Source organism: Verticillium nonalfalfae (genome assembly GCF_003724135.2).
Source record: "Verticillium nonalfalfae strain VnAa140/NRRL 66861 chromosome Unknown scaffold_128, whole genome shotgun sequence".
NCBI classification, from domain to species: domain Eukaryota; kingdom Fungi; phylum Ascomycota; class Sordariomycetes; order Glomerellales; family Plectosphaerellaceae; genus Verticillium; species Verticillium nonalfalfae.
In genome coordinates, this window is record NW_021167353.1 from 19,242 (window position 1) to 42,737 (window position 23,496).

The window sequence follows — 23,496 nt, forward strand, 5'->3', positions numbered from 1 at the left end:
TCTTCTATTTGGAGGGGGTGGCGGTCTCTCCACGCCGGCCCTTTCCACTTTCCAACACTCGCGCTGCAGTCCAATCCAATGATGTCGTAGGTCCAGGCTGGGTGATTCTCTCATTGTCGGCCACATCTCTTTGCTCCAGGCGGCAATCACGATTGGTATCCCGATTCCGATTGCCTACCGACAAAAAAAAGTAGGCACACTTAGTGGACAGGCAACCTCCAGCGCTCAGGGCGGCGGCGGCGGCAGGCGGTAGCATAAGCACCAACAGCTTCTGGTGGAGTACAGCACGATAATTCTAGTGGGTGGTGCCTGCCCTGAATGGAAAAGCACAAGGGCAATGATGCAGCATACTTCCTAGCCTGGTGCAGCGGACAGTCATTCGGTCAGTGACAAGTGGGATGGTGGGGTCGGGGCGTTCAATACCATCCATTCACCTGCACCTGCTAGTCCAGGGCACAGTAGCAAGACCCGGAGTGCATCACACAGTGCACGGACAGTGACCGACCGGGGCCGTTTGTGCTGGATCGGCTGCCAGAATTGGATTTCTGGGCCGTGCGGATGAGCTAGGTCCTTCTCGAAGGCTGGCCTGGAGGTCCGTCCGCAATTGCCTTTCAACATGACAGGTAGGCAATTATATGGTAGGAGGGGGGCGAATGGTGAGAGGACGGTAACTGCAATGGACGATGATGCCCAGACACCAGAAAGAGGCACCTGCCACCAACCTGAGGAATGTGGCTCATAGCTTCCCGTCACCCGACAATATCACTTCACCTGCTCCTCCAGATTTCACGACTTATCATAAATCCAGTAGCCAACCCTGAACCACCTCGTCGAAACTGCAAAAAGAGGATGCGCGATTGAATGCGTGAGTGGACATCGGCGTTACATGGACATTCGTATCATTTCCCTCGCTTCACATCACCCCGAAACGGCAATTCGCGGCAGGACAGGATACGACGTCTTCCCCCTTCCAATCCCCTTCCCCTTCGCCGCAGCTCTCTCTCTGTCCTCGCCAGCACTAGATTGCCAATCTACCTCTCCTCAATATGGAACTCCCGAACCACCGACCACGGTCGAATTTCCTGAGCCCCAAACAACGCCCCTGGGGCCGTTTGTTCCAGACAGCGCCAATTAGCTCCCCGACACTACCAAGCTTTCCCCTTGCTTCAACGCCCTGTTGAACCACTGGGGTCTCGACTGGCAAGCCACCTTACTGTGACAATAGTTCACCTCTGCCTTTCAAACGAGCAGAATCATGTCGCTACAGCATGTGCATGCAACAACCCAACATGACACAGCATCCGCAGTCGGACCGCAACTGCATCGGGCGGGCACCGGTGAACAATTAGTTGGGTGGCAGTGGCAGTAGGGCTGACGACTAAGCTGAGTCCTCGTCCTTCTCTGCGTGCTCCCTTGGCATTGATGACACTGGGTTCAAAGTATCCAGCGTCAGCCCCATAGACCCGAATCGTCATCTGAACTTCAATCACGTCCAATCAACTCGGTCCCGGTCCGCGTCCTTCATCCATCATCTCCAACCGCTCGCCGACATGCCCCCAGGGGGGCGCAAGCAACACCAAAGACAAGGTTGGGTACTACAGTGGGAGAACGCGACCCTATTCAGGTGCGCCCCCCTGTCGCCTTAACCCCACGATGGCTGGAAGCGACTGTTGGAGCGTCATCGGTCCTTCGGACGGATTTCATCCTACATCAGACTGAGCCGCGCTTGCATTCGAGATCTGCCTCAACCATGAGCCCTTGGCTGTTAAATTCTGCCCGTCCGATGAGCCGGTATATGACTGCACCGCACATCGCAGCACGGCGCATACTAGCTTTGAACTTGGCGACATCTGTCAATTCATGTTCAGGCCAAAATCAGCCGCGGCAACCGGGCTTCCGCATCGCATATCCGAGGCTTGCATGCGCCGTAAGGTCTCGCCCAGCCCGCGACGAGATGCGTCGGATGAAGCGTACTTCACTAGTCGCATCTCCAAGGTTAGCTCAGCATGTCTTGACATTCGACCTTACATCACCGTTGTCTTGTCGTGCTTCGATGCGAACCCCTTTGGTCTCGCACTTCTTCTCCGTGCGGCCAGCAAGGTGTCAAGCTGATCCTAGTGCCGTCGTATCACACAGCATCAGTTGGCAGCTTATTCATCGGGAGCAAGAGGTCTAGTAATTGGACTCTACCAATCGATCATCGGCGCCGAGATCCGACAGGAAGCGGCTGAAAGAGTGCCTCAGGGTTACCTAGTACCATGTCAGCCTCTTACGGCTGTACTGAGCGGCCGTGTCGCCAAGACTTGTCACTTTGCCTCGTGTCCGTCAGCTCCGCCTCGTGTCAGCTTTCAAGATTGTAGGTAGTGCTGAATACAGTGTGCCACCAATCCAGAGCTGGCTCCGTCGCAGTCTTCGGCCATTCTCTTGCGTCGATAGTACGCGAGGGGCTACAAGTATAGGACGGAGACCGGTCATGTGCCCCCAATTGCACCTAACTTTGTCCGACTGGGCGACGGACTCGAGATTCCCGGAATGTGCTCGACACTCTTACACACTTTTGCACCTGGCCACGGAGACTACCCATCCGAGAAGACACATTCCTCGCGGCGCTTATCAGCTGGCACGTCACGACCCACTAGTCTACGATCACTCTGTCGATGTACCACGAACCCGACGTCCGACTTGGCCTTGCCCCATGGGTATCAGTCGGGTCGATGAAGCCGGAACATGTGAGCCCAACAATGATACATGTCAATCAATCGCACTATCCACTGGTCGATCGTTCTTGAACCACTGCTTCTCCCCGCGCTGAAGAACCAGCCAATCGGGACCGCACCATGCTATTTCGAGCGAAGGGGCTCACAAGGACCCTGAAAACGCCATAGCTCCCAACTTGCAATACTGAACAGGGGTTAAAGGCCCGCCTGGGCAAACGTGCGACGTCCCCTGTATCAGGCAGAAGATGCCAAAGTTTCACATCACGGGATACCGAAGGCCAGAGAATGATCACTTTCGTTTCCATTAGTTTTCATGTTGCTCCTTCTTGCAGTGTTCCACTTCGGAATTATGCCCCAATACCCAACTGAACATCGTCCCTCATCCTCGTCGCCGATTTCAACTACGTCAGGCACCTGGCCAATCCCTGCGCACATACTATAAGTTCGAGGTGATATTGCATGAAGTTGAATCGTCACAGGCAACCATGTTTTCTAGCTTGACGACCAAGCTCGCCCTTAAAAAGGTAGGGCTGCCAAGCAACTCGTTGGACTTCAATTTTGGTGGTGGGAACGATCCAAAGCCGGACAGCAGTAGGGGAAAGAGAGGCGATTCCTCGGATTATGACGAAGGCAACACCAGTGGGGGCTGGCCGGCTTGGATGTCGATGAAGTCCATTCCCGTCACTGTCCAGCCATGGTTCACACCTCCCCCGCCGCCTGTCCCTGTGGCCGTCGCGTGTCCTAAAGTAGGCGACGTGGCGCCGCTTGACAGGGACCGCAAACTCACCTTTGGCGGCGGGCGGCCTGTCCTGCTTGTCTTTCTCCGCTGCGTTGGATGCGCTTGTACGTAGTCGCGAGCGGGCGTATGATCGTTCAAGACAATTTTCATTGACAGACCCTCCTAGTTGCCCAAAAGACCTTCCTTGCTCTCCGCGCCATCTCGGTCAAGCACCAGATTGCTTGCGTCGCTGTCTCTCACTCGTCACAGGCGGCGACTCAGAAGTGGCTTGACCTCATCGGTGGTGCATGGAACGTTGAGGTGGTCATTGACGAGGACCGCGCCATCTACGCCGCATGGGGTCTTGGACTATGCTCCGTCTGGCACATGTTCAACCCCAGCAGCCAGGTGCAGGGTTGGAAAGAGACTGGTTGGCTTGGCGAGAAGGTCGCCGGGGCGATGAAGCGACCAAGCGCAACTTCGCGCAGAGACAACATCATGCCGACAGAGGCGAAGGGGAAAATAAGTCGAAGCAACACGGCCAGCAACGGCCGGGGCCTCACTCAAGGACCGGCATCGGCCCGCGGCGCAAAGGACGAGGATGAGACGACGATGATGGGCAATAAGTGGCAGACGGCAGGCGCATTTGCCGTGGACGGGCGCGGCACCGTCGTCTGGGGAGGCAAGGCGCTCAAAGTGGACGACGTCCTTGATCTGGAAATGGGCGTCAAGATTCTCAAGGGTAGCTGAATGCGCTTAGTTTATATTCACACGGCGACTTTGCGGTACAATGCTTCCTGTTGAAGACATGGACGAGTATGCACGAGGCAATTGGAAAGACAGTACACATAGCAAGCTGCATAACTTGTTGAACTACCACCTATCCTCTCTATCACTTGCGCTCACATGTGCGAGGGAACCTGCAAGTAAGGCAGCCAATTCTGTCGTTATTTCACAGCGCTTCGCTAAACCGTCTGTTTCAAGCACGAGGCACAACCACGGCATCTGGTACAGATACACCGGGCAAGGGAAGGGATCCCAAGTAAAAAAGTGAACTGGCCGACCCGGGTGCGCGAAGGGAGAGGACAGGAGAAGACGGGGCAAGACATTACTCTACCACATCCGTCGCTCGCGACAGGGCTATGCGGCACGACCCGCTCTGCGCTTGCCCGCATTCGCGATTGACAAGAGTTGATGTGCGGTTTGGATTTTGAGTTTGCACTTTCTGGAAGGACGTAAGGCGCGTGCCGCGACGCAGATCGGGCCGGAGGCGGACGGCTCCGCACGTGTGGGCACGGCTGACGCGATCCGGGCTGGCGGGTCGCAGTACCGTTTGCTGCTTGAACGACAAGACGCCTGTATGATGGTGAGAGTTGGGGGAGGGGGATGCAGAAACTGTTCTTTCAGTGTCAAACAACAAGCACATGACCAAGTCCGCGGACGCCAGTTTTCATTACGAGCTCTCAAGATATGCCCCCAGATTCGACAACCCCGTCCCTTCTTCGAACAGATCTTCGCCATACCAAACAATAAAAAAACAAAAAGCCCGGAACCCCAGAAACCAGCAAAAGACGTCGTCTATCTGCCCGCCAACAAGTTCAGTCCCGATTCGCAGCCCAGGAAGTTTTGCGCATGCTCCTACAATTTCCCCCACCCCCGAACCCGATTGAACCTCGTTACTAGTGGTGGTGAAGAGACAGACGCGCCCGACCCGGAAAGCAGAAAGAAAGAGAATTCCGCGAGAACGATTGAAAGACACAACCCCAGTATTACCAGTACCGCACGATGCACATTCATACCGGCAGCTTGTAGGAGAACTCTCCACAGGACACAAGTAGAAAAGTGTTGACACCCTTCCTCACAAACCTGAGGACCCAGCATTATAGGAAGAAGGAAACCGCCCAAGCACCAAACCGCGCCAAATCCTGTTAACCCACCCCTTTGTTTTTGTCGAGTTTTGTCAGCCCGTGGTCCCGTCGCCGATCTGAATGCGAGGCGACGTCTGGTATCGTGTGTTTTGCGTCCAAGTCTCCGTCGAAAGTGTAAAAGCAGATCCCGAGTCCGAGCCCTGTCATGCCCGTGCCCTTCCGTAATGCGTCCCGAGCAATCACAGGTTGCCCCAAGAGGCCGTTTTTCGCGCCTGAACCCCCTCCCCATGTCCATGTTCTCGCTCCAACGCGAAAGGATAGCTCCCCGAAAGTAAAACATCGCCTTGCTCCGCTGCTGTTGCAGTTACGCGCCAGAACCTTCCGTTGTGGTATCCTGAGTCGCATCCGGTAACGGCAGTAACATACCCCCGCTGAGAACCCCGTTCGCAATATGCATCCTTATCCCTGTGGCAGACTTATTCAGACCCCATAAGCGTGCAGAATGCAACTCCGTCGTGGCGAAAGAAACTCCGTGTCAAATGCCCAGGCATTCCCTCGCTCCCATGATCCGCCGCACCAATGATATATGTCGAGTTCTCTGTGGTGAGGAAACGCCAGGCAAGACCAGTGAAACATACCAGCTGTGGTCGAACCCCTACCCTGTTTGCGCCTATTCCGTACCTGTTGTGGTCGACGAGCGGCCAGAAATACAGAAATGTCCACGAAAAGCATGCTTAACCCCAAACACTGGCTGAAGTAGCACCCAGACCAGATGACTGCGGGCCCCAGACACCGTTGCCGCGGCCCCAGCCTCCAGGGGAGGCCAGCGGCGTGGTCGAACGCTTTGAAGCGGCGGACCCAGCGGCGGGCGCAGCCGAGGGTCTAGTACCAATAGGAGCAACGGATGCGCTCTGCTGACTAGGCTTCGATCCATTGGGGCCCTCCTGCCTGGGAGACGAAGATCCGCCAGGAGAAGAGTTGGTGGTGCGAGCAGCAGCCTGGCTGACAGCCGTGTCGAACGCATTCTTGTTGGATGTGTTGGGCTGCGGGCTGGCTGTGCTACCAGTGCGCGAGGCCTGCTCGTGGGCGGCAGCATCAGCTGCTGAGGCCGCAGAGTGGACGTCAGAGTGCGGCGGGGGGTTGCCGCGGAGCTCCTGGGCCATGGGGGACTGGCCTCGTAGACTAGCAGCATCGCTGGGACCGGCCAGGCCACCGCGGAAGGGGCCAGCGCCACCCTCGTAGCCCATCGGCGAGGCACCACGCAGGCTGGGAGGACCGCTGTGACCAGGGTTGCCGGCGCGGACGATGCCCGTCTCGTCAATGTAGCCCGCCTTCTCGGCGAAAGGACCTTCTCCATACAGAGCACTGCGCTGGCGAGCAATGAGCTCACGGGTCTCCTCCTCCGACATTTGTTTGTTGGGAGTGGCGGGGGCTGGAGTAGCACCATTGCTGTTGCCGTTGTAGTTGACGTCGGTCAGCACATCTGTAGATAAAACAAGTGGTCAGCGTGAGTACTCGGTCAGACGTTGCTTTACTGTAGATCAAGAAAATGCATCTTCGATGTTTGATATGACGGGGAGAAACAGCTCCGGAAGGTGTGTTGACCCCATGGCCTGAATTATCTATTTTGAAGGGTGTTTTTTTTTTGCCATTGGAAAGCCTCATGTGCTTTAGACTGCAGAGGGTGGCCTACTTCGTTGGTATTGCTGCTCCGTGTGGAGGTTGCGAAGCTCACGCTCCCGTTGAGCTGCCATCCGTCTCTTCGCCTGCATCATCTGCTCCGCTTCGTTGGAGCCGCGCGAAGACTGCTGGCGCTGGGTGGCGTAGAAGTTCTGGAGGTTCGAGTTGGGATGGTTTCGGGCATCATCGAACTGGTTGACGGAGTGAGGGCGAGATCCGGGGCCCGCAGACATGCGACCGTCTAGCGAAAGATGAGTGTCAGCGGCGAAGCAAATTGGTGATGCTCGCCTGATACGAGTCCACTTACTGTAGTCGACCGACTTCCTTCCACCTCCAGGACCTCCACCCATCTTGGGGCCCGGGGATGGGTACTCACGGCGACCGCTCATTCCGTATGACTTGTTATTTTTGGAGACGTTCTCAAAGCGATCGAGTTCAGTAGGCCTGGCAGTGAGGGTTCGGGCGACATCTGATTTTGTCATTTCGTTAGCCAATTTGTCTTTCGTGCAGCACGCATAGCGACTCTGTCGAGACGGCGAGCACCGATTCAACACGCTCGCAGGCTTCACAGCGATCTGCGGATGCTCCGACTCACCCTCAAATTGGTAGAAAAAGGCAAAGTCGTCCTGAGGCGTGGGCCCGCCGGATGCTGTCAGGTGAAAAGTGTCAACTGGGCTCCAAGATGGTAATGCAGCATCATTATTGACTGACCACCACGCGAAGCAGGCGGCGCCTGGTGTTCCCAGTTGTTCTGGCCAGGGCTGGACCATTGCTGGGGGTTGTTCTCGTAGTAGGACATGATCGCGTCGATATTGATGGCGAGGGGTTAATGGTTGATGGATCCTGTGCGGCTATTTGAGAAGGAGGAGAGTGGACGTCGTGTGGGGGGCGACAACGGTCAACCGGTCGCGCGCTGTTGTTCTCTGGTGATATCGAGTCAGCGATCGAGTTGGGAGCCGACAAAGAAGCAAGGGAGCGTAATGAGAATAAGGGGGGGAAGAAAAAAAGTCTGGGACGTGAGTGTCGCAGATGGGCAGCGGATGATTGTGGGGATCGGGAGAGAACCGGGCGATGCGACGGGTACAAGGAGGTGGTGGATGAAGGTGCAGCGAAAACCTGACACTCGGACCACGGGCTACTTTGTGGTCATGTCCAGGCCCAGGTACAGGTCCTTGCGTCGCTCGGACTGCTGCCGCCGCCGCCGGCGTGATCGGGGGGTGAACCTGGCACGTACGAGAAGAAACACTTACAGATGGCCCTGTATTGAACAAGGTGAGGTAGAGAGAACAAATCGGTGGGCAGAAGGCGTACGAGGCCTGGGTGCGACGTCTGGAGCAAGAATGCAGCAGAGAGCAGACGTTTGGCACTGGCGCTGGGGGCGGGTACAGATAGATGTTGGTACTGGTACTGGTACTCCAAATCGGTGCGTGGTCGAAGCTTCGAGATGCGTCGGAACACGATATCGCCAGGCGTACAACGTCAGGAGAAATCCCTGGTTTTCGGGGATAGCTGATTGATAGGGGAAGGAGGAGGTGGTGACCGGCGTCAAGGAAATCCGGAGAGAGTGTCAGTAAGGGGGTGAGTGGACAGACGAAGAAAATCGAGGCGAAGTGTTTGTCGGGCCGGGGCGCGAGCGAACGAGCGACTTGCGAGCAACGAGATTTGGGGGGGGAGAGGAGCAAGATTAAGCCACGGAAAAAAACCGGGGTCCTTCCAGTTGCCCGTCCAGTGGGGGTGAACGGTGCGGCGTAGCGTGGAGTGGAAGGTGAAAGTGGAAGCAGTCGCACATCGATTCATTACTCTCGATTACAGGGGGAAAAGGGGGGGGGGGGGGGGGGGGGGCGAGACATGGGCCAAGAGCCAAGGGCCAAGGGGTGGTGGAAGCAGGAGGGGCCGGAAGCCATTCGGGTATGACAAGCAGGCAGTTACGAAAGAGTCGATCCGGTAAGAGCGAGCGCGCAAGCACACCTTCGTTCGACTGAGACAGGAAACAGCCGTGGACTATCATTTTTCTGGGGGGGCGAGAATCACGAAGGACTGGTGGACGCCACGAACAGCTGAAGGAGGTGGTAACGAAGTACCCGAATAGCGCTCGACAACCCACGCATCCTCTGGCAGCAAGGTACATACATGGGTGTTGGCGATGCTATTGGGCCGAGGGCGATGAAGCGTCATGGGCAAGTGATGCGTGTTGAGGTGAGATGTGAGCCATTGGGCCAGCAAGGTGCTTTCGTCCTCATCTCGTTCGTCGTTGGTATTGAGGCAAAGTCCAGCAGCAGCCATCTCGATATGGAAGACCAAGACAGCCTAGGTACCTTACTAACAACGTAGGATTCTATCAGGTTAGGTACCTTGCTGGCAGTATCTTACCTGGACTTGTCTTGCAACCTGGAAGTGGAAGGACATCCACCGCCTGCTGAAGTTTGGGATGAGCGGCACGCAATGCCTGGAGCTTGCTTGCCAGAACGTCTACTGCATGCACATCAGTTGCCCGGGGTGCAGCAGACCGACAGCATGCACCACGCCAGGCTTGTGGTGGCTGTGGTTGGAGTGCCTACTCTCTGTAGGCCCAGGGCGCATCATCACCAGTCTCTCTCGGTGCCTTGATGACGATGGCATAGGAAGCGCGTGGCCACTCTCCCGCGAGGCTAGTAAGGATGGTTGACGTGAGCGCGCGTGCGCGCGAAAATACCATAAGGTATTGTCGCCTTGTTTCCCCCCCTAGGCACGCTTCATCCCATCTCATCTTTTGCTTGAGGGGATTCGTGATGGCACTTCATCATCGTCAGCATCACCAGCATCACCACCGCCGCCGCCGACGCCAACCATCCAAACCAGTCGTTCGGGGTGGACTGCGCTGCGCTGGCGGCGAGGCGATTTCCGCGAGATTGGAGATGGGCAAGTTGACCCAGTGGTCTGAAATCGCGCGGTGACGGGTGGACGGACCAACCCAGCCCATGCCGAACGAAGGTCAAGCTTAAGCCTAAACCCGAACGACTGAAATAACGGCTTTGTTTCTACATGCCAATGGAACGTGTCAACCCCTGCTGCTGGCAGTACCGCCCGCAACAGCGTGCCGTAGGGAGCCGACTCTCACAAGCTCCCGCCCCCTTTCTTCCTTTTCACACAACGCCAGGACTGGTTTGGCATGTCACATTGCCTTGGTCTTTCCCAGTCTCGGCTTCCCACCTGCCTGTATGGAGCCAGAAAGGAAGTAGGTGCTCGGATCAGACGTCGCAGCTGCCAACCTGGCGAGGGGCGTGCCACCCACGATCCCGAACCCCACTCGAAATGGAAGTTGCCAAGAGGTACCTTGCCATGTAGTGTCGTTGTTCTTTCCTCGTGGTCCCTCAGGCACTGTGCACGATCAGATTCCCCAAGAGAACCTCACCCCACTCAACTTCAATGGTCAGTGCCATCGCTGGACTTAGAAGTCGTGGGTACACTGGTCCTTTCCTCCCCCTGCCCGACCCAACACAGTGTCTTGGCCTCTGAGAAGCATGGGCGTGGCGGCTGACACGGATGAGCATCTCCTTCCAAGACATCTCGCGTCACCCACCAACAATAACGGATGCAGCTCAGTTGCTGATCTCTCAGTGCGTACTCACTTATCGCTCAACCCTTCTACAAAATACCGTACAGAAGACTGCCTCGGTGAATGGGCTTAGGCTATACCGGGAACAGGACAAAGGTTCTGCCAGGAGGCTAGCCATTTCGTTTTCTGGCCTACAAGAACTTGATTGTAGTGCCACATCTACCAACCTGTCCTCCTGGCTTCTCTACAGTACATCTCGTTCATCGGATTCCCTCGGAAGCCTGGTCACACATAAATCCTCAGGAAGGTCTCTTCTCTCGTGACGTTGCTCTATACCATTTTACTTTCCGCGGGATGCCACATTTACATCTCTTTGTTATCGCTAACGTGGCCAAATCATCGTCCAAAACGAACGAGGTCAATGCTCCAGCCATCATCCGCTCAAGACCCCTTTTTCTCTGCCAGGGCTACTAGGCGAAAATGGTGCCAGGCTCTTGAGAGCGTCACGTTTCTGGCCAGCCAGATGGGGACGTCTTCGCCTTGTCTGGAGAGGCCACCTCGTGTCGGAGAGATAGGACATTGAGCCGTCAATGTTCGCGAAGGACGGTAATGAATACCCCGCACAGTACCCTACCGAGTCTCCAGCGGGCCCTGGTCCTGGTCTTGGCCTAGCAACCATTGGACCCTCTGCGCACAATTGGGAGGTCTGCCTCGGAAATCTACGGGCCATTCGTTCAACATTAGTGTTGCCCCCAGGTGATGAGATCCTCCATTGATCAATTTCAATTTCACCTCGGTCCACATTCACCCAGCAGACACCTCCATCCGACCCGCCGCCATTTGACGGCCATGCTTCTTCAGGACGAGAACCAAGCGCTCGATGCTATCATCACGGGGCACCCTCCGCACCGTCAATATTGTCGACTTATCAAGACTCGGGCTTCGCAGATTGGCGAATTCATTTGTCTCTTACCCTGAAAGCTTCAACAACGAAAGGCTGGCTGCATGCCAATCTTCCAGGAACGACTCCTCCGGCGGTCGACCGGTGGACATCCTGAAACTCAGATGGAACTCATTGGAGCTTTGACGGGATTCTTTGCGCTGCTTTGGCTCGGAGGCGCACGTCAACGAGCCACATATGCAAACCGAACCCCCGACATCTGCTTACTTGCCTGCCAATAAGCTCGCCAACGTTGACTGCGTTAATCCCGAGGAACCGCTGATGTGAATAGACAGCCTCGTGCGTTAGCTCCAGTCTATCCTACCCTGCTCGGATCTCAGAGGCCGCATATTCTCACATTGAGTCGGGGTTTCTACTCTGATACCAAATTGACACGCACGCCTACTTGTCATCATGTATCGACCGCCTGGAGCAGGACGCTGCTGGTCAAAAAGCAAACCCCAGAGACAGTCGCTCGCTGAGCCGGAACGAGATGTCTAACAGCCGACGTTGTACAGTGCTTTGGTTGTGCGCACACGATCCGCTGGGCCGTATTTCTCCATCTGGCGCCGTACGCGCCAGGTTTCGTAAACCAGACTCTAAGTTCGGCCTTATTGTCACTTTTTCTAACAATCAAGTCTATTTGCTTCACTCATTCTGTCTTTCTGATGGAAATTCACATGTGTATCTGAGAGGCACGCGCATACAGCCCAAGTCGGTAGCAGGACCACTTGGCCAGCGTCTTCTGACTGTTTCCTGTCTGTGCTAGTGAATGGCCTCTGGGATCATGGGACGGGCACCCAGACAGTCGCTCAAGCAGGAGGAAGCTTCAAGACGAAGTCTGGCCCTGGTCTAGAGCGCCACTTCTGCATGCCACCGGAAACAACAGAGCTAGGCTCCTGGAATTGGGCAGCCACCTCTTCACAGTACGCAAGCTTTGTGGGAATGGGGTTCCATCGCCGAGTCCTTCCACCTTCCAGCCGGCCAACCATCCATTATCACCTTAGCCGCCGAGGAAAACCCGCGTCGATGCACACCCCCGCAGCCAGACATTCGGGTTGGCCATTGCGATCTGCAGTCGTGGAGTATTTCGTCACATGTGTCGAAGTCATTCTGAAGAACCCTCCACTGTGAGGGAATCATGAACTACGCCCAGTGTAAGATCTGGGCGATCGCAGTACAATAAACTCGGCCACTGATATTATGAATGAAACCACACACAAGCGGTGTCCGAGGCTCGAGCTGTGCGGCTTCAGCCCAGAGAAATTGCATGGACCATGCGCTTTCTTTGCCTCGTGGTTGCGGCAGCGCCCGCCTCTGCCGTGATCTCTAGTTCATGCCCGAGTCATCCCCATGAGGTATGCCCTTACCTTGCCATACATATGGCACCCTTTCATTGGACAGAGACCTCACCGGGGCCATGTCTTGCGCACGTTACCACGACAAGCGTCGATGGCCACCATGCCAACGAGTCGGCGCCGACGAGAGGGGTCAATCATCGTCACGCAGCGGGCGAGAGTCCTTTCGGGCTACGATGGGTGAAATGACAGCTCCTGAGAAAGTCGACATCACGAAGCTTCACTGTCTGTCGACTACGCTTTTGCTTGTCTCGCCATGCGAATAGCCGTTTCTGTTGACCTCTTGCTTGACTTGAGACCAGGGTGTTGGTGTTTGTTGGACCTCTCCAAGCGCGAAAAATAACTCGACGGATAACCATGGCAGGCCATCGGACAAATGCCGGAGTGGCTGACGGAATCATTCTCCTGCCCGGCCTATCTATGTAAACCCTAGGCCAAGAGGGAATTCAGTTCGGAAACCCCATACAAACACGCCAATACACAAAAAGACCTCGCAGCACCCCGCTGTTGGTTGGACGTGACGTGACGCGCCGTGACGCGGGGTCGAGGTGGGGTTTTCGAAAACCATCCGACCTGCTCGGCATCAGGCGCCTGCCTGTAGGTACCCAATGGGCTGAGGCTACCACATCACTCTGCATTCCTCCATTGCCGGCTGGGACCATTGTCGGTTGGGAGGAGCCTAGTCTATCTCCTCTGTTGCGCATCAGCCTGTCGCCGCGGGGTCATCCAAGGTTTTCTACACCTTTGCTGACCATGAATCAAGACGAGCATGATTTAACTCCTTAGTTGGCTAACATGACGGAATAGTATAGCGACTATCGAGGCGGCTAGCATACATGAAGCTTTCTTCCCGCTAGTGTAGATGCTCTGCCAAGATGAAAGTTCGAGAAAGCCTCGCAGACATGGGCTTGTTATGAACCGTCGCTCGTCTTGATGCTAGAGGTTTGTTCGTTTCTTCAAGCCGGGGCTTATTTCCGTCACACGGTTCAGCATTGTATATATGCTGGAGAGCGTGTCACCCGCGCCCTCGGGCTCGGAGAGCCACTGCAAAGTGTGCAGGACAAGGCATTTGAAGAGAAAGCAAACTCGGCTGTGAGAGACGATACGTTGCTCTTTGACAGAAATGCGTTGGCGGGGCTCACTGAACATGGTCCTTGATATTGTACATGTAGGGCCGATCCCTTGCCAGGTCCGAGCCTGCCCACGATCCGACGTTCTCGGACCTTGGTATGATGGGATATCGAGAGGTGCCAAGGTAGACTGGGCTGCCCGGTAGATGTCCGCAAGCTGCAGAAACGTAGACGCACGGCACGTGAGAGAAATGGGTATTGAGTAGATTATGTGTCAATGTAGCATTCTCAAGGTTGTCCAACATTGATGTGTTCTTTGACACGATCCTCAAATCCAGCAATACATCATCTCCAGCACGCCAACCTTCTTCCACTCGAACTCAAGGCGTTCATAGCCTCGAGGTCCGCAATGCCGACTCTTTTACACCGCTGAACCCTTCTGCCTTCTTCCATGGATAGCATGCACCTTTGCAGCATCTAACGCGCCTCGACGTCTCCTTGCTCGGCCCTCGCAGCATTCATGGCCTTGAGCTTGGCAGTTCCAAACCCAGCAACGCCACCTTCCTGGTTATCACCCAGCCAGGGCTTCTTCGAGTCGCCGAGCATGCTACCAGCAAGGAAGTATGTGACCAGGCCGGCAATGATGAGGACGAAAGCAATGGGGTACAGGAAGTGAATGGCTAGGCCAAAGACGTGAATGCCAATGATGACGCCCCAAAAGTTGGCCGTCAACAACGAAATGTTGTAGAAGGCGGCCGACGCGAGTCGCAGAACGACGGGCACGATAGAATAGAAGAATGACAGGCAGAGCGTAAAGCCAACAATGTAGCTGGCGATTTGCCCGTTGAATTCAGCCTCTTGAATGGAACGGCGGTCGAAAATGGTGGCCTGCACGGCAAGGATGCAGCTTCCAAAGAGGGCCATGAAGGAGAGAACCTCATAGACGGGACGCTTAGAGACGAGGAATTCTTCAAATGTGTTGGTCAAGCCATAACATGTGGCACCGAGGAGCGCGAACAAATCGCCCTTAAGCTTGTTCGCGGCGTCACCGCTGCCACCCTTGATGTAGTCGGAGGCGATGAGGAGGCCCATGCCGCCACAGGCCACGAGGATGCCGACAATCTGGAACGGGCGGTAGCGAACCTTCAGGAAGAAAAAGGACAGCAGCACAACCACGACAATGGCCCAGAAGTTGATGAGCTGGGCGGACAGAATGTTGGTGTAGCCGTAGGCCAAGACGGTGAAGTAGTTGCCCTGGACATCGATGAAGCTGAGGATGAAGTACTTCCAGCCGTCGCGCCAAACGATGCGAAACCAGGCCTTGATACCCATGTGCCAGATGCAGATGGGCCACCAGATGAGCAGCAGGAGGATGTAGTTGAAGATGTTCTGGAAGGCGGGAATATTGGTGCCTGCAGCGCCCAGTAGCCCTGAGAAGGTGTTGGTGGCCGTGATGCAGAGCGCCAGGACCTGGCCGGCTACGAGAACGATCCAGAAGTCGGTGGTGGTCAGGTAGGACCACCAGTGCACCTTCTTGGCCTCGAGGACATGCAATCCGCGGCTGACAAGCTCCGAATCGGTGTCCGGACGCAAGGCAGCGGCATCAGAAGACTCGGGGCCAGTGACCCGCGTCGTGGTCGGGCTCTCGACCAAGTTTTTGCTATCAACGCCGCTCATGTTGTCCGATGAAAGGGCCATGGCTGCGACGCAGGGTGATTCGTATAAGTTCCGAACGAGGTGTTTCGGAATGATACGAGTATGAGTGAAGCTTCACTGGGAAATACTTCAATGTATTTCAAATGTTGCTCTCAACAAGTACGTTAGTCTTTCTTCGTCCCCAAAGCAAGCGCAAAGACTGCGAAGTCGCCTGCTGTTTGTTTATCGTCCGAATGGACGGCACATGTATCTGTGTGCCTGAAAAGGGTAAATGGTGAAGGTCTTGATGATGCAAGACGACATAAGACCGATGCTGCCAATGGCACAAGAGGCGGGGTGAGGTTTACGAGTCGCGAGGCTCAGGTGAGCGAACCGAGACTGGAAAAGAGTTTTGCTGAAGCACCGGTTGGCAAAGGTGGTGAAGTGAACCTGGACCGGAAAGTATCAGGAAGGTTAGATGAACGGTCACTAGATGGGCCCCAGTGATATTTGAAGTCAAGGGTCGCACTTGCCAATAACAGATGGGGTGCTGAAAAAAAAATTGCACGTGGATGGTTGGCAATCGCAGATGGAGTCGCCACGAGAAGGCCCGGCCAAGCACTGCACCTAAAAGTTGCTAGTCGCCCATCCCGGCAGGCGCTGTCGGCGGTCACCGACATGGGAACTAGGCGGCCAGGAGCTTCGGGTTTAGAAGCAACAGCCAGATGGTGATCATTGCGTCCAAGCCACCCCCCGGTAGATAACCACCACCACCACCAACTCAAAGCTCCTCCAGGGCCTGGCCCGCGAATAGCGGATCGTTCAGCTTGCTAGCGGCCTTTTGCAGTGAGCGGATCCCCTGCAGGTATCACCACTGCGGTTGCCCTACAAATCCGATCCAGAAAAGCTGAAGCACTTGCTCGTGAGAAATGGCGGCAGGCGCGCAGCCGCTTCCACGCCCTCGCCTCGCAACTGCCTTCGTAATTAAGGTACCTAGGTAGGCACATCAATCAAGGGTAGGCAGTGGCATACTGGCGCCATCAGTCATGTGCAAAAACCATGGCCATGAAATCCTTGGCGCTGGGTGCGAAGTGGCGATGGCCCTAAGCAAACATCAACTGAGCAAGCAACTGTATCATTGTCATCATCTGACCAACTCTACTTCTTCTCCGACCCGCTGGCGTCGTGGCACATTGTCGTGGTATCTTTGTCAACTCTCTCTCTCTCCCTCCCTCCCTCCAACTTGGGAATAACCTACACATCAGATTTAACCCGGGATGAACACCGAAACACCCAGGGAGGCCGTCCTGGCTCCCCCATGCTGTCACCTGAGCTTGGTACAAAAGAAAACAATGCAGCCACCAATACCTAGATGAACCCCACCTGGAACTCATCCGCAATCCCTGTTGGCGCTCTCAGACCAAAGTCTGGTCTGGTCCCCATCCCGACACCTCCCTCGAGAGGTGGTGTCTTCGCCCTCTCGACCTTGCGACGATCCTCCGCCCACTGTGGTGGAGGTGAGCGTTCCCGGAAGCTTGGGCTCACCAGTGGCGCGTGGGGCTTGCTGACATCCGCACCGCCGCCGTCAGCAAGCGGCCAGCTCGAAGCACCTGGCGGGGGTTCCTTGGGACTCTCCTGCTGCAGGCGTGGGCTCGCACCGAGCGGCGACGGTGCTTGTCTTGGCGAAGAAAATGTGTCGCCTTCGTCGAACTTTGGAAACTGGTATGAGGGACTGAGAGGTGAGCCTTCATCACGCAGCGGGGGTGCGGGAACGTTAAGCCGCGGGGGCGCTGCTCGGCGATTCGCTGGCGAAAGACCGTAGCTGCGATCCGCGTCGATGACCGGCGACGGCTGAGGCCGGCGTGGGGGCAAGTTGAAATCCTGTGGTCCTTTGGAGGGGTGATCTGGCTCAACAGGAGACCGCAGCGGCAGCCCGGTTCTGGCGACGGGAGGTGGCGCGATGCGCGGGGCAGGCTCGTGTGGTCGCGGTCGGGCATTAGGCATGCGTTGCGCAGGTGGTGGCCAGGGTCGTGGGGGGCCTCGCATTTGTGGCGGTGGTCCTCTCGGAGGCCCATGAGGTTGTTGTGTGCCTCGTACATCGACCGGTGGTGGCGGTCGCCTGGCGCTCCTCGGCGGCGGTCCTAGATCGAAGTTGATGACCTCGGTCGGGCTTACATTGGCCGCCGGACTTGGTTCCTTTTTGTCGAGCCCAAAGTCGAAACCAAAATCAATTCGACTCAGCTCCTCAATATCCATGGATACGCTCTGACGACGTGTAGGGTGGTGCGTGAGCGTATCTCGCTTTGCAGTCACATCACGAATGACAGGTCGATCCCAAGAGCCCATTTCTTGATCTTCGTGCGAAGATGCTGGGGAAGGGAGTGAGTCGATATTCTGCGGCGCGGCGGCGTACTTTTCCGGCTGTGCTGGATCCCGGTGGCGGTATAACGTTCCCTCTTCTATTGCTGGGGTTGTCACGGGCGTGCCAGGCTTCTCCGTGCTATTCAGAGACGGTGGCGGCGACGGATATGACCTCGGCGGTGAGTGTGATTTTGTTAATTTGAGAGTTCTGTTCTCATCTACAGCCGATGCCGGTTGCAACTGCATCGGGCTTGTTTCTGCTCGTCTCAGTGGTTTAACGGGCTGCAGTGTTGCTGGGCTCGATACGTCGAGTGGAGCCAGGTTGAATTCGAACTGTCCAAGAGGGCTCCTGGGGATTTGCGGTGCGGTCGAGGCAACAGTCGGCGTCGATGCTTTGGCACCAGACGAAGTAGACGGCCGTTGTTGCTGTTGGGTCCTCGAAGGCGTCGAACCTGACGAGCCGTCGCGGCAGAAATGGACATCAAGGGGGTTGACCCAACCGGTGCCGCGGTTTGAGCCGGCAGTCCCTGGCCGGCCGTTGGCTGCTGCCGGCGTCATTGGCGGTGGTACTAGGCTCGTGGAACTCGCATTGTTCCAGCGTGTGCGCAGATTCGTTTCTGAACCGTAGTGACGAACGCCGGAGCCGATGCTCGATTGCTGGGTCGCATGGAAGCTAGCGCCGGCCCCAGCAGCCAGGTCAACCATGCTTCCGCTGCCGTGCATGTAGGGGAGCTTCGGACGGGGTAACGACCGGTTGGAAGAGGCTGTACCCGGGCGTGGAATGGGCGTGCTCGCATCCAGGTGTAGGAGGTCCTGCTTGTTAAGAGTGGTGCCGAAAAAGTCGCTGTCGCCATCCTTCGGCTGAGGCCCTTCAAGGTTAGCTGACTTGTCATTTTTCCTGGCAGTGACAATGTCAGTAGCTATTCAATTCGGTCGCGTAAGGAGGGCGTACTTCTTCTTATCCCCTCCGAGCTTCAGCCCGAAGAAGGACACCATGATGACGGTGACGATGTGTCAAACAGTCGAAAATCGGTGGCGAAGGTAGCTGGAAAAAGCGAGAGGAGTAGTGAAAAAGACTGGCTTGAGCGCAGACGCGACTGCACTTCTTTTCTCTCTGTGCTGTCCAAATGGTCAAGTATCGATCGTACGGTATCGCGCAACGATCGGCGAACAAGTAAAAAAATAAACGTCAGACGGTTCTGTAAGACAGGCGACAGGCTAAGGCTGGCGGCAGGAGAGCGAAGCTTCAATCAAGGATAACAATCAAGGTCTCAGGGTGCGACGGCCATGTCTCGGTCACGAGAAGAAAAAGAATGCCCAGGGAGGGTCGACAAAGATGTGGTTGAAGCTGGCAGAATTCCTGCCGTTCGGCCGAATAGTTGAAGTAGTTCCTGTTCCTGGGTGGATGGGTGGATGAGCAAGTGCTGGCGCGCGCACAGTAGCTCAGGGGCTGGTTCCTCAAGGCCAGGGAAAAGATGGCTCAGCGAGCTCGTGCAGGTTGCGGTGCGCAGCCTGTATGTACAGTTGGGTCCGAGTGACGCCCAGTCGAGTCTGACCGACGATAGTGGGGTGTGCGCGGGGCGACAAAAGCAAGGGCGAGCGCCTGCGGATGTGAGAGAAGGGGAGACTGCTTCCTGGATCTCCTCTCCCAGGCTGGCGTGAGACTCGTCGATATAGAGAGGAGAGAGAAAGAGAGAGAGAGAGAGAGTGGACGCAGCATTGGTCGTTGTCCCCAGGAGTAGCGACGACGAGAATCCAGGGGGCGCGAGTCGGGTTGATGAGGGGGCGAGGGCGCAGCTTTGATGGACGCCTCCATGCAGGTACCAAAAGGGCTTTAACTTTTGGCGATGACTGAACGGCCGACCCAGAAACAGACGAACAAACATGGGACACGGGCCCTACGATGCAGCCAGACGCACCGGCCATTCATCCATCCACCTACATCATGCAGGAACAGAACATGTTGCTCTTTTGCCCGTCCAGGAAGGGAAAAGGGTGGAGATGAGGAGACGAGGAAATGAGATCCCAACGCGCCGGGGCGCTCAAAGGGAACAACGACACCCAGGGGCCAATGGGATACCTGCCTATGGGTACTGGGCCGTGGGATATGGGCCATGGATGGAAGGCGACCCTCCTTCACCGGAACCTCAAAGCACCAGAAGGCGCTGGCACACATACACAAGCCCTTCACTGGCATTCGACGCAATCTCGCCTGTCTGCGCGGGGCGACGCGTGATGAGCATGGGCGTATGAGCATGACGAACTTTGAATAACAGTGACACCGCAGACACCGATGCCTCGTGGACGGACAGACCAAGGGGTCAGGTCCGCTTGGACTACATTGCGGTATCGGGTCTGCGCTGGTGTAACAGACGACTGTCATGTCCGCCCCGAATGACGAGATGATCGACCAGCTACCGCAAGACCAAAGGCGGATGAACGGGCATTTACAGTTGCAGTGCACTGTGAATTCAGGCGGGCTTGGATTTGTGGGTGTGGGAGCCGGCGTGGTGAAGGGGAGACGAAGGGACAGCGAGGTCAGGTACCCGAGTAAGTCTGGTCAGTACCCAAGCAGGTCAGATCCGTCTCAGGTGCCGCGCGGGTGCTGCCGGCCACCAGTCCGAATAGGTAGGGGGGCGGTCCGCACACGTTGTGTGCCTGTCGTCCTCATCTCGTCACGATGGACGACCATGTTTCCCCGCTCCCCTTTCTTGCCTTGGTTGCTGACTCCCAAACGGTCTGTCAGGCCTGCAGGCCAAGCTCCAGGGACGCGGCATGACATCCGAACTCGCGCGCCCGTGCTCGGCTGCCAGAAACCCCGAACCAGCAGAAACAAAACCAGCAGGGCTGACATATGACGTGGGGGGACCATCATCTACGTAGCAGAAACAGGTCAATGAGGGTCCTCCAACGTCCAAACGGTGTTTCATCGTCCTTCAGATCCGTCCGGGTGGGTTGGGATGCGTAGGGCTCATCCCGTCGATCTCAATGAGGCGGACACACTGAGCAACACTGGGGCCACCCTGACATGACACGTCCACACCGAATCATGCATCCCGGACCATCCGTCTTCGTGTTCTGCCGCGAGACGGTTGGCATCAGGGCCTTGACATTTGTTATCTACGCCCCGTCAATTCTTTTTCGTTTGTTTATTTTTCCTCTTGCAGACTTTCCAGCTGCAGGGCTCCTTTGTCTTTGACTCGTACCACGCGAAGCGAATCCCAGCTGTAGCGCAGTCAATAGCGTCTGCGCTTGTGGCCCGGCGGGAACTGGTCCCCGGGCGACAGAGCTTTGCCATGTGCTGCTGTTGTGGTCGCGGGAGATGCGAGACGGAACCCACACCCATGTCTGATGCTCGGCAACGTACTTGTAGGCCAAAATGGTACCAGTGTAAGATTTGATTCTCCGCTCCATGTGAACCGTGCAGAGAAAGAGTAGAGAAAGGAACCCAATGCATGAATGCTTGCTGCCCAGGACCCCCCTTTCCTCCCAGATTAGAATTCCAACGCGATGCCATGCGCCCACCCCAAGAACACGATGACACGAGACCAGATATAAAAACATGGCTGCGACGTAGATGCAGAACACACAACTTAACGGCCAGCGCTATGGCCAAATTTAAAGTCAAAACCCCCCCCAAAACAGAAAAAAAAAGAAAGTCAAAATCAACACTCTCCCTTCCAGTTCTCGCCGATCCACTTGGCCATCTTGAACGTCAGCGTCTCGTCGTCCCACTTGTCCACGTCGCGGTCGCTGTACTCGCCGCCGCTGAACTTGAGCGCCATGATGACCCACTGCTGGATGAAGTCGAGGAAGACAACGTCGACCGTCTCGGGTTCGCTAGCGTCCGCGGGGAAGCCGACCTCGGCCTGCACGCAGTTGGGCTGCGCGTAGAATTTGAGGGGCGTGTGCTCCGTGTCGTCGCCGTCGGAACCGAGGCCGTCCTTCGTGGTGTAACCGCCAATGAGGGCTGGACGGTCGCTCAACGGCTGCTGCTGACCGTCGCTGCCTCGCAAGTCAGACTGGGGTGAGAATGGCGCGTCGTTGTCGACGGAGAGGTCCTTAGCAGCCATGGCCTCGGGCAGGTTCAGCAAGCGCGTGTCGAGGTCGGCCTCGAAGATGTGGTCGCCCGTGTTGAGGAGGGTGATGACCTTGCGGGCGACGGCGTAGGGCACATTCCGGACGAGGCGGAACTTGCTGATGAACGGCGACACGATATAAGTGCTGTCCTGTGTGAAGGGGCCCTCGAAGATGTCGAATCGCATGGTGCCCGTGTTGATGATGGCAAGACGCGGCTTGTCGTCGTGCGGCTTCTTGATCACGTCTGGCAGCACCTCCGTCTCGAGCCATGTGTAGAGACTGCTGTTGCTCGGGTATTCAGCCCTGCTCATCCACAGGTCGCGCGGCGCGCAGCCAAACTGGTGATCGAGCTTGAGGCTCGTGCGCGCACGATCGATCATGCTGCTGACGTGCTTGCCGCGCTTGGTCGGGAAAGTCGTCGAGTTGAGGCCTGTGTGGTGGTGCAAGCCGTAGAGATTGTTGTCGATGTAGCTGCGCGAGTACTTGACAGAAGCGGCGGTTGAGACTGTGTCGTCTGCCGCCTTATCCCTCTTCTTGATCTCGTCGACTGAGGCCCAGCCGATGGTTTCCATGTAGCGCCCACTGGCCAAGGCATACGAGTTTGCATCAAAGCGAAGGGCATCACGAACGTGGGCATGCCCACCAAAGAAGAGAATGGGTGTGAACCAGCTCTGTGCACGAATGGCCTTGAGAATGGCCTTGAACTCAGGCATGCGCAGGCCAACATGACCGATGACGACAAAAGCATCCGGCTTCTCTTCGCTGAGGACCTTCTGGAACCAGGCCTCCTTGACCGTATCCTCGACCGGCTGGACTACGGTATTGTTGGCGTTCATGGTAAAGTCAAAGATGAAGCCGAACGCGATAATGTTGAGGCCCTGATTTTTCGTTGTGAACTTGCGGTAGCGCTGAGCCTGCGGCACCTGTGTCCCTGTCTTGTCGTCCAAGTAGTCGAGGTTGGAGGCAATGTAGTTGTGCTTGAAGTTGGGCACGGTGATGGCGTGCTCGCGGTCGGCCGTCGGTGCCTGGTAGAGCTCGTGGTTACCGGTACACAACAGATCGACCGACTGCTCGCGAACTATGTCGTACGTAAAGAGGCCCTGCGGGCTGGAGGCGTCGTACAGGCCGTTGCCCTCGACGCGGTCACCTGTATCCACGAGTAAAAGGTCAACGCCCTTGTCGTCGGCCTGTCGACGCATGTGCTCCGCAAAAGAGACATAGTCGCCCCAATCAGCAGAGTACTGTGGTTCTTGGAGATGACCGCCGAGCCAGCCGTGCGTGTCGGTCGTGTGAAGGAAGTTGAGCTTGCCCCAAGTTAGGTCGCGCATGGGGGCAGCGACGGGCTGCACCGCGCCAGGCTGTGCTGCTTGCGCGACGCTGCACAGCGCGCTTGCGAGAACGATTCTAGACAGAGACATGTTGATGTGCGCTGCCTTCGGTATTGATCAGATGGGCGAGAAACCTTGTGGGGGTAGGTGTAGGAGCGAAATTCCTCCTTGGATGGCCCATGTTGCTGGGCGTGACTCCCACGTCA

At 56.4% G+C, this 23,496-nt stretch overlaps 5 protein-coding genes across 5 annotated transcripts; 1 reads left to right on the forward strand and 4 right to left on the reverse strand.

Moving 5' to 3' along the window:
• Positions 1-3,376: 3,376 nt before the first annotated feature.
• On the forward strand, positions 3,377-4,185 carry D7B24_001372 (uncharacterized protein; the record flags this gene model as incomplete). Its single annotated transcript, XM_028635609.1, has 2 exons — positions 3,377-3,560; positions 3,623-4,185. 2 exons carry the CDS (start codon positions 3,377-3,379, stop codon positions 4,183-4,185), a joined length of 747 nt encoding a protein of 248 aa, XP_028491899.1.
• Positions 4,186-6,037: 1,852 nt separating this feature from the next.
• D7B24_001373 (uncharacterized protein) lies at positions 6,038-7,782 on the reverse strand (the record flags this gene model as incomplete). Its single annotated transcript, XM_028635610.1, has 5 exons — positions 6,038-6,786; positions 6,997-7,224; positions 7,291-7,452; positions 7,579-7,632; positions 7,695-7,782. The coding sequence occupies 5 exons, from the start codon at positions 7,780-7,782 to the stop codon at positions 6,038-6,040; spliced, it is 1,281 nt and encodes a 426-aa protein (XP_028491900.1).
• A 6,581-nt stretch (positions 7,783-14,363) lies between these two features.
• D7B24_001374 (uncharacterized protein) lies at positions 14,364-15,584 on the reverse strand (the record flags this gene model as incomplete). The annotated part of the gene is made up of 1 exon (XM_028635611.1): positions 14,364-15,584. One exon carries the CDS (start codon positions 15,582-15,584, stop codon positions 14,364-14,366), a length of 1,221 nt encoding a protein of 406 aa, XP_028491901.1.
• A 1,305-nt stretch (positions 15,585-16,889) lies between these two features.
• Positions 16,890-18,878, reverse strand: D7B24_001375 (uncharacterized protein; the record flags this gene model as incomplete). The annotated part of the gene is made up of 2 exons (XM_028635612.1): positions 16,890-18,780; positions 18,835-18,878. The coding sequence occupies 2 exons, from the start codon at positions 18,876-18,878 to the stop codon at positions 16,890-16,892; spliced, it is 1,935 nt and encodes a 644-aa protein (XP_028491902.1).
• A 2,669-nt stretch (positions 18,879-21,547) lies between these two features.
• On the reverse strand, positions 21,548-23,380 carry D7B24_001376 (uncharacterized protein; the record flags this gene model as incomplete). Its single annotated transcript, XM_028635613.1, has 1 exon — positions 21,548-23,380. One exon carries the CDS (start codon positions 23,378-23,380, stop codon positions 21,548-21,550), a length of 1,833 nt encoding a protein of 610 aa, XP_028491903.1.
• Between the last annotated feature and the right edge of the window lie 116 nt (positions 23,381-23,496).